The sequence below is a fragment of the Nelumbo lutea genome, chromosome 7, assembly GCF_056320005.1.
Source record: "Nelumbo lutea isolate HS-2025 chromosome 7, American lotus-T2T, whole genome shotgun sequence".
NCBI classification, from domain to species: Eukaryota; Viridiplantae; Streptophyta; class Magnoliopsida; order Proteales; family Nelumbonaceae; genus Nelumbo; species Nelumbo lutea.
Genome location: NC_142690.1, coordinates 14,216,995 through 14,227,972, shown reverse-complemented (window position 1 = coordinate 14,227,972; position 10,978 = coordinate 14,216,995). Strand labels below are relative to the sequence as shown.

Here is a 10,978-nt window from a genome sequence, read left to right as displayed (position 1 = left end):
TACATTTTCACACATACACATACACATGTACTAAGCATCCTTTTTCTTGGTAATTATTATTAATATGGAATAGCATGAGATATATACAATATGTTAAAACATTCCTAGGTATTGGTTCAGCCATCTAACCGCACATGTGCTATCTAAGGAAAATTGTGAAACCACCTTGCATCTACTATTCTCCTGTTCTTTTGTAACAGTATTTGGGAACATTTTTTTTTTTTTTTTTGCTTTACACTGACGCTATGTCATCTCCCCAAACAGAGATGGGCACTTTGTTTTAACAAAGATTTTTTCTACCTGAGAAAGAAATGGGGGATTGTGGAGTTATGTTAAATTTTCAATGAATTTCAAGTAAGCCATCAAAAAAAAATTCTTGTGGAGGTGCATTAGAGCATCCATATTATTGACAATCTGAAAATAATAGAATGCTAATATCTTTCAAGACAAAATATCAATCCAAATAGATTAATTGGCCTGAGCACAATTAGTGTTATTCATTGGATGAAAACAGGTGAATAATTTTCATGCTTTTCTAAAGATGATATCATCAAAAGCTAGTTTATGGATTGGTGATTTCAACTTCAGCAGGAAGAATTAGAACCAACATAACTTGAACCCCTCCCTCACAAAGAAAAATAAAGCTGAATTTGGATGGTTGCAGTATCAAAATATCCTGGGGTGTCTGGTATAGGTTGTGCTTTCAGGGATGATGATAGAGATACTTTACCCGTCTTAGGATTGGAGTTGAAAACTCTATTAGATACAAACTACAGGTAGCAATAAATTAGCTAAAACATCAGATTTTTGGAGAATTCTTGTAGAAGGAGATTCGAAATCTATAATCTGCTTCGAGAAAGGAGAAACGACAGGGCCTTGGAACCTTATACATTTGATTAGGGAGGCAAGACTCCTAATCCATATGTTATACATCTCTACATTGTACATTTTAATACGGTTTAGTAAAATTTTGATGCACATGGTTTTCATCAATAGTCAAACTTCCAGGTAGAAATCTCATATGTAATTTCTTATAATCCAACCATTTATAAACTTGAAATTTGGATACTAAAGCTCAAGAGGCCCTCCAAATCTCAAGCCAATCACACTACAGGAAGGCTTTCACCAAGAACTCAAGGGAGCTGGGAGGTTACTGTTTCTGGATTTCTAGGACAGTCAAAAGTGGTCAAACTTAAAATCAAAGGTTTGACCAATGGGCCCCACATATAGGGTCGCCAAGTCATAGTATTTGAGGTTCAAGTTTCATGTTAATTGAGTTAGTGGTTAATGAATTATAATAGTTCTTTGAGTTATGGAAACTTGAGGTTATTTTGTTTTTTTCCCCTCGTTTCTTCAATACAAGGGTATAGCTTAATTAATGAAGTCTGGTGCCTCTTGGTAGTGTCCGGGAGCATTCATGTTAATTGAGTTAGTGGTTAATGAATTATAATAGTTCTTTGAGTTATGGAAACTTGAGGTTATTTTGTTTTTTTCCCCTCGTTTCTTCAATACAAGGGTATAGCTTAATTAATGAAGTCTGGTGCCTCTTGGTAGTGTCCGGGAGCATGGATTCAACCTCCAAATGATGAAATTTTTGCCTTTTGTGATACACATTTTTTTTTAAAGAAAGAAGCTATCAAGAATGAGTTGTTCCAGCAGTATGAGGGGACTGAAGTCATGGTTAAAGATGTCAATAAGGACATTCATGGAAGTACCAAAGGAATTGGGGAAATGCAAGCAGACCAGAAATTCATGAATGCACTAAGTGAGAAACATCCCAGAATCTATTCCACAGGTGATTGGGGATTGGGATTAGGATGGTGTATTAGACTCTTTCTTTGTGAAGCTAAAATTTCTTTGTTTTTGTTGTTGTACTTTGTTACATTACATGTTAAACTTTAATGTTATTATGGTCACATGATTTGTATTTAAAGCACCTTGTACTCTATATGCATGTATTACAGGATGAGAACATACAAGTACTATGTTGTGTTTGGGGGCAAGAGTTCCATGAATCTATGACATATGGCCTGAATGCCAAATGCAAGTGGTAGGGTATAGTGAGTGTTCCTACCATTTTTATGCTTCAAAAGAAGAGGTTGAGCATGCATTCCATACACATATGAATGATTATTTAATAGAAATGAAAAGGGAAATATCTAAAGAAAAACTATGCAACATGTTAGAAAAATCATGCCTCCAACCCAGTTCCAGTCATTTGTATATGCAATGCTCAAGTTTCTCGTAGGGGTACTTGTAGGATTCCTAGGATCTTTCATTTACTAGAGGTGAACTATTATGTGGTGACCTCTATATTTTCCCTTATCTAGTTGGATGTTTTTCTATTTTAGCAGATAGTACTTTACATATTTATGTATGCTGCCTATGTCAATTGAATATTTTCCTTTGAACTTTGTGTAGGGGTATCTACACGAATGGTTATATCTAAATGCTTATGAAGTTTGATAATTTAAATATGTTGGGAATTTTCATTTTTAGGGACACTATCATATTTTCACCATTTTTTACTATTAAATGTATTTAATATTTTACTTGTACTTTACATATTTATGTATGTTGCTTGTGTCACTTGAATATTTGGTTATATATAAATGCTTACAAACTCTGATAATTTAATTATTTTGGGTATAATTAAATTAATTGGGCTTTCAGTGGACCGATTGGGATAGCCTCTTCAACAAAGGCCGGAGTCATGGCAGCACTAACTGCAATCAGAATTGCAAGATATCTGGGCTATCAGAACATTCTCATAAAAGCAGATTCGGCAAATACCATCAAGTGGCTAGCTGACCCTGGCAGTGGCCCATGGGCTTTAGCTCATTTTTTGGCTGAAGCTAGAGATATCCTCTCTAACTTAAATGCACAGTTGGGCTGGATCCCTAGGGAGCTAAACTTTGCTCTGGATGGCCTAGAAAAAGTTGGTGCTCACAGGGATTTCTTGTTTGGTGATAGCTTTCTTCCTACTTAACCTTTGAGTTGTAATTTCTGTGTACATCTTCTCATGTACTATATTTCTTGTTTGGTGATACCATCAAGTGGCTACTGTGATTTTAGACACATTAACTCTCATTCCGTCAAGATCAATCTTCCACATACTTATATTCTACAGAAATGCCCTGAAACTGTTCCTGCCTTGTGTCAATAATCAATCATTGAACCTCCAGAATAAATTCTACTGGACAAGGTGAAACAGTTTAACAACCGCTATTGATTTTTGCCCTTTACACCAATATCAGTTTCCTTTTCTAAAATTTCATCTTCAGCTTGGAAAGGAGCAACTTTCTCTTCCTCTTCTCTATCAGTTTGATCTGCTTCTTTTTGAATATCACTTTTCCTTTTTAAATTAATGCAATTTACGATTGTTCATAAAAGTCTAATCCAGATTTAATGAAGCAAAAAACCTAGATATTTATTAAACAGAAAGAGCATATACTATATAAACAAATATCATATATATAAAACTTTTTTTCATTGCAAAATGTTCCAGAAATCCAATACACTTACATTAGCTTCTTCTGAGTGAAGATTGAACTGAGGTTGAATAACATTCACCATGAAATGCAGTGTTCCCTCTTCCTCCAAGTCATCAGTGTTTCCATTCTTGGCTGCTGAAAATGCAAAATAGATGATCCATTAGAAAATTTTTGGAGACTTGCACGATTTTTAGTTTAAAATAAATTTTCCTATAAACTTTAGCAACCATAGATATTGCTATCAAGAGAGCCAGTAAACTCTGGTAATAGTAAGAGATCCTTAAATAAGATCACAAATTATTAAGCATAGCAGAAACCAAATTCTTAAACCACATACTAATTATGAATAGGGCTTACCAACTGGTTCAGAAGTTGAGTTTTCCTCTTTAACCAAATCTGAAGGTGATGAAGTTGATCCTACAGTCTCCACATGTTGTTGAGCAGGGGGATTTGTAGCCTGTATGGCAGAAGTCGAAGGCTTAGAGACATCATCTTGCTGTACCTCAGCACCATCAATTACCTGCTTCTCAAGCAATTTCCTCTGCGTATACTGTCTAGAAGGAGAAGGTTTTGGAGGCTGAACTGCCTTAATTATTCCACGACCCAAGGACAAAACAGCATTTCTGTTCTCAAGAGTCCACAAAACCTTAAGACCATAAAGAAACACACGCTGACAATTGTCAGCTACTACCACATTAAATCCGTCATCATCACTATGGTCAGATTGTGTAGGGTCATCACTGTCGCTCCCATTTTTAAATTCTGACTTGTCAAATTTCATCTCAAGATTTTTCCTTCCAGCTTCCAGCCAAGCTAACAACTTCACAGGGTCGGCCTTTGGAGTTTGCCTCCTGATTGTAAAATATTCAAAAGATAACAGGAATCCATCATCACGATGTTTCTCTGTGTAACCACCCACATAGTTGGATTTTTCATTGTTGACTCTATCAGTTGATGCAGATTGCACATTTTTCCTCGCCATTTGAACCTCCTTTTCAATGCATATGTAATCTTCTTTATCGAAATATGCCTTGGGCATGTGAAGGTCAATGCCCTGGTAAACAAGATCAAGTGTATCTCGCTTGCAATCAAAAGTAAATTTTTGCCTACCACGACCATAACCGAGTTCACATCTTAGCTTTGCTATTTTAAATGTAAATCCAGTGGCAGGATCATCATCTTCTAAAGAAACATGTCTAATACATAGTGGTGTTATATCTAAACGGAGCATAAATTCTGTCATCACTTTGTCTAAAGACAAGTTCCCTGATCTGGGAACTCTTGGGACTCCAAAACGAGGATATCGAGAAAAAGAACGTATCTTGAGAGGAGGAAGATAATTCAAGTTCCAGAATTTGAAAACCCAACATAAATCATAAGAACCAAAATTCAGCTTTGTCATATCAGTTGAAACATTAACAGGTTTGCACAGAGAATCAGAAACAGTTCCATCCATACCCACTCCATCTGCCTTGGTGATGGAATGGGATTGTTTCTCAGATGGTGGAACAGAGGGTCTAAGAGAAAAGTTCCAACGGAGAGAGAGGGAAGTTGATCTAAAGGGATCAAAAACTTTCTTACGAGATTCACCTTCATTGGGAAGGGCAAATAAATAATGATCAAGAGGATTTCCAGACTCACATTCCCACTCCATGGTAACCTCAAGACTAAAGTAAGGGCATTCTAGAAAAGCACAACCCACACCAGGAGGAAGTTTTGAGCTGCAGTTCTTTGTGAAACTCTCCAAACTGCTCAAAAAAATTTTGAACTCGTTTGCATAAACATTGACATGCCCATCTGACTGCTGGATTTCCATTAACTTAGTAACAGCTTGCAGTTTGTCATGCTTTTCATAAGGGTCTGTTGTCCCAAGAACATTTATTCTGGTCTCAGAAAAACATAAGCTTATTTTCCCATGAACATAGTTTCTTACTTCATCCCACCAAGGCAAGCTGCGCTCCTTTTTAGGTGGCTGAGTTTCAGGAAGATTGATGTTAGAAGTTTGTGAAGCATCTGAAGCATTAGGGTTATTAAAATTGGGATCAGAACTCCTAACGCTTAGATCAGCTCTGCGGAGAGCCACTGTAAAAGCATAGCTAATATCGGTAAAAGATGGTTCAAAACCAACACCAAAGGAAATTTCTCCCTTTTGGAAATATAGTGGCAAATCTGCATATGTTTTTATAGGTGGTGTTGTCCCACTTGCTGAGCGCATCATGCGCACCTTTCTCCATCTCCCAATGAACACGTCTTGTTGAATTTGGGGTTGGAAACATGTCGCCTGTAACAAAGAGGGGATGTCAGGATGGAAGAGAACAAACGAACCTAAAAGGCAAATCTAACAAAATAAAGAAACATAACCATGAGGTTCAGAAAAAAGATATATCTATGAACTTCAAACAAAATATACATACAAGAATGATTTTATATTCAGACCTCAAAACCAATAAACCAAAAGCAGAAAACTCTATCTTCTAAATTGATATCAAACTAGATAAAAATCCTCATCAAAATGATGAATAAGGAAAACCTATTAATTCTACCATCTATTCCATCATGTTTAGCAAGAGGAGATAGGGAATACTAAAAAGATCTCTAGTGAGGTGATTCTCCACTAATGTTAAAATACCGGGGCATTTATTTCATTTTCAATTTCAAAAACCTTCATTTTCATCATTTTGTTTCTGTGTCTCTGCTAATCTTTCTTAGAATCTTGGTTTGTATCTCCTTACCATCAAGATGATGTCTCTATAGGTCCCAATGGTTTTGATATATAGTAAAGGAGTATCTACAAAGAAAAAGGACCTTCTTAACATTCTACTCTTTACATTCAGAGACAACAACAAAGATATAAGCCTGTAGTTGGATCACAGTCATGTTTGCAATTTCCAAGACATAGTAAAATTCCCTTAAATTTTCCCATTTCCTCAAAAATCAAAACAGAGACATCCTATAAAAAATAAATTCTAAAGATCACTAAATATTTCTTGATATTTCAAAAAATTTTGATTTATCAACAAAATTTTCAATTTTCTTTGTACAAAAGACCAAATTGAGCAGAATATAGGAGAAATTTCACTAACTTATCTAAAATCGATTGGAAACAATAAAAAAAACACAGAAATAACAACATTTTATTCATAAAATTAAGAAGAAAAATATTTGGAATTTTATTATAGACCTATGAATCAACAACTTCAACTGGGTTTTAGAAATATAAATATATTTTAAAAGTTTTATTTCAATAACTAACTCTTTATGGTAATCATATAACAACACAAGTCATAGTAATAATTAATATAGTTTCACCATTTCAGAATTAAGATACAACTGAAGAATCTTGAAGCAAATGAGTTAGGATCCTTATATCATTTCTCACTACTTCAACTTATGTCCTTTCTGGTGTGCCACTTGCTCCTCTAGATCCTTCAACTTGCAACAGATCACTTCTTAGTCTGGTGATGTAGATGGTCTTCCCTACACATGCCAAAACCAACTAGTCTGCTTTCCATCATTTTACCACATATTGTAGCTACTCCCAGTTTCCTTCAGATAACTTCATTTTTTAGTCAAAATTTGGTTTTTAAAGATGCTCATCTTGCATGATACTAACTTGTTCCTACTGATAACTATTTATTTTAATCTTCTATCATTTGTCACATATAGTAGGCTGTTTTATTTTATGTTTTGAGTGCATAGCTCTACCACTTCTAGAATTATACAAGGTTTCATAAACAAATTTCATATTCTTTCTAATATTTTTAGTATCTTCTCAAATTTCACAGATTTTTCTAAAAAGCTAAGAAAATTACAAAAGTTACTCATTTTCACAAGGATAATTTAATGACATAGAACTAAAACTAATATATTTATAGTCCATGATCATGTGGTGGATAATTACAAATAAGAATGGTATTTTCAGTATATTTGGATAAGAGTATCTCCACCAAGACCCCAGATAGCTGGGACTAACATTGTTCACCAAATTACAAGACCTATAACTTTTAGTTGCAATTCTATTCTTGATTATTGATTCGGTACCCAGAAAAAATAAGTAAATGATAAAGAAAGAAAAACAAATAGGACATACTCAGAGAATAATTTCATATTAAAACAAGATCATGGATCTTAAATACAGTGCATATATACTGAACATAATAGCTCTACTAGGAGAGGGGAGAGCTATTCAGAATCTCAGATTATCAACATTCAGAACCGTGTCACACCTTGAGTACAGATTGAACTCTCTGTACTGAAGACACAGTGTAGTTAATCAGTCAACTATCACCTACCCAGAAAATACACAAGGAAGAGGGATAGACTCTAAATCCTTAGTGAAGAAGAGAGAACTCAGAGAAAGACAGGGCTCATGGATATCCATGTAGAGTGTCTTAGTTAATAAGGACATTTAAGACCCTATCCTTTCCCATATTTGGTAAAACCATTTGAGGTCAGTGGCTCTAATTGATACTTTCCCATTATCCCCTTCAATGGCTTGGTATAACGGAGTTAACCATTGCATTAAGTTAAACTACAGGAGATTCTCAATCCTCTAGTTTAACATCTACATAATGAGTCATCCCAGTCAAGCCTCCATGTGGCCAACTAGGTATAACCTACTATCTTAATAGATCCAATGCACAAGTGCCAGTAGTCATGCTCATCAAAGATGCAGTTTTACAAAGCAAATGTGGATGATATTTTTTGATAAATAAAAGAAATTTTCTATTAGAATAAAAAGGAATTACACTGAAAAGGTGATGATGAATCACCGACAGCACCATAAAATCAAAATAATCCCAACCCAATAATCACTGACGCCATAACACCTCTCAAAACTGATCCTTCCAAACAAAATCCTCTTATATCCAACAAGGAAAGGACTCCTTGGAAGTTCAAGAACATAATGAGGGAGATAAAAGAGTTAAAAAGAAGTTGCGTGGTCAATAAAACATGGGTTTGCAAGTTAGCAAATGGATTGGTAGATGTATTGGCTAAACAAGGGGTGGAAAGGGATAGTTTCTTTTGGTGTGTAGGGGGAACCCTTTATGTAAAATAACAGTGTTTTCACCTCAAGACTTGATCGAACACTGAAAAAAGAAGAGAAGAGAAAGGGAAGAGAGGAGAAGAGAAAACAGATTTTAGAATGCCAAAATCCGGGCTGGTGGTGCTCCAATCTCTAGTTATACTAGGTTGATAAAAATAAAATCATTACAATTACAAATTTGTCCCTGGCAACCCACTCTTTTAAAAGAATATAAAAACTTAAGAAAAGAAGACTCTAACAGCACTGTTACTCTATTAACAAGCTGACAACACTCCCCCTCAAGTTGGGCTGTATATGTCAATCATGCCCAACTTGTCACGAATTTCATTATGCTGCAAACAAGGAAGGCCTTTTGTGAGAACATCGGCCAGTTGCTCCTTAGAGTTAACATAGGGAATGCAGATTTCACTCTTGTCAAGATTCTCTCCTATGAAATGCTTATCTACCTCATTTTGTTTTGTCCTATCATGGAGGACAAGATTAGTTGTGTTAGAGTAGGGGTATTTATATCTTTATACTTAGATTAAGGTTGCTGATCTGTAATATTGTGTTAGAACCAGTGGTCTTTACTTAAATAAGGGCACATATGTCTTTTCCATTAATTTTAATAATAAAAGCAAATGTCTGGCCGAATGGGAGTTATGTTCTTTGACTTCCAGATCGAACCAGATTTTCTTCTTTTCTCTCTCTCTCTTTCTTCCACCTTTCTACCTCTCTCTACGTGACTGATCTCAGACAAACAGAACTCCAAGGCAGGCCGAATCATAACATGGTATCAGAGCTACTCGAATCTGCCTAGATTTCTGTCTACCTAGATTTCTAATCTCTGCGCACCCTATCTAGGGTTTCTCTTGATTTTTCTGCATTCAACTGGAGATAAGGAAAAGGGCTGAAAAGGAGTGATCACCCTCTCCCCTTGGAGGTTTCTATGCCTCCAGTCGTGTCTTGTGTGGTCGGTTGCTGTGGTTTCTAAGATCGCCCTCTCCTAATCGATGAAGAGAAGAGGGCCGATCTGTGTGGTGCAGTGGCTGTCTTGTGTGGACTGATTTTCTACTCGTGTGGTTGTTCCTTCAGTGATAAGGTAAGAGATTTTTGTGCATGATTTCTGTTGTAGATCAAATAGGAAGTATGTTTCAGATCATATGCTGGGGTTTTAGACAGTAGCGTGCTAGGGTTTATGCTGTTTTTGTGTATTTTGAAGGAAGAGTTGTGATCATATAGTGGTGAGATTTCAGGTAGCCGTAGGAGTAGGGTTTGTGGTGTAAAGAGTACACTTTTCAGCAACAACAAGTGCTGAAATCAGTGTGATGAGTGTGATCTAGTCGTGTGCAGTGTGCAGAATTCAGTGGTAATAGAATTCAGCAAGTGTGCAGAATCAGTGATAACAGAATGGGAGATAACAGTGATTGTAAATCTAATGTGATGGTGCGTACAGACTACCTGAATGTTAAGATGACCTCCATTAAACTAAATGGAGAGAATTATGTGCCTTGGGCTAAATCCGTCGAAGTCTTTTTGAAGGAAAAGAATAAGGTAAAACATATAAGAGAGGAGAAACCCTCCACTGACTCTCACGAGTATAAAGACTGGGAGCAAGAAGATGCTCAGATCATCACATGGTTATGGAATAGTATGGAACCTAGGATTAGTGTGAACTTCATGCTTCTTGACACTACCAAAAATGTGCGGGACCATGCGAAGAAATTGTATTCGGGCCAGGACAATACAACCAGAGTGTATCAGCTGTATCAAGAGTACTTTAATCTACAACAGGGCAATCAGAGTCTTGAGGAGTACTATGCCAGTATGAGAAACATACGTAATGAGTTGAATGTCTATCACCTTCTCACTTCTGATGTCAAGATTCAGCAACAACAGAGAGAACAACTTGATGTGACTAGATTTTTGGTGGGATTGAAATCTGAATATGACCAGTACGGGCTTAGATACTAGGAGGATCAGCTCTCCCCTCTTTAGAAGAGGTATTTACTCGACTCCGGAGGACTTCTATCGGATCTACTGAGAACTCTAATATCTCAGATAGATCTTCCTTTGCTGTGTCGAGAGGCCATGGTGCTAGAGGTGGAGCTCGGGGAGCTCAGTCTGGCCGTGGTGGTAGTAGTGGTCCGGTGTATGGCCGAAGTGGCAATGGTGGGCCTACTTATAATCGTGGTGGTGGTCGTACTGGGGGCAGAGATTCAGGGAGAGTCCGTGGTAGAGGACGTGGCTCAGGCCCGAGGAGGTGCACTCATTGTGGTATGGATGGACATACCATTAACTATTGTTATGATCTACATGGTCCACCCTCAACCTGGGCCAATTATGTCATGACTAGTGACACCAGTTCCAGCTTTAGACAGGAGAATCGTTCATCTGATCAAATAACTCCTACATCCATAGATGGTCCTGTGAAGGAAATGGTGAGTGTTCCCCGTGA

The 10,978-nt window shown here is 36.6% G+C and overlaps 1 protein-coding gene across 5 annotated transcripts in view; it reads right to left on the bottom strand.

Annotated features, from left to right (window-relative positions):
- LOC148845230 (protein SABRE-like) overlaps positions 1–10,978 on the bottom strand; it is a 124,766-nt gene that overhangs the window by 47,477 nt on the left and 66,311 nt on the right. For all 5 annotated transcript variants that reach the window (XM_088955581.1, XM_088955582.1, XM_088955580.1 and 2 more), the window contains 2 exons: positions 3,852–5,775; positions 3,526–3,629 (listed from right to left, as the gene is read on the bottom strand). In XM_088955581.1, coding sequence (XP_088811707.1) covers positions 3,526–3,629; positions 3,852–5,775 — 2,028 coding nt within the window. The remainder of the gene's footprint in view (positions 1–3,525; positions 3,630–3,851; positions 5,776–10,978) is intronic.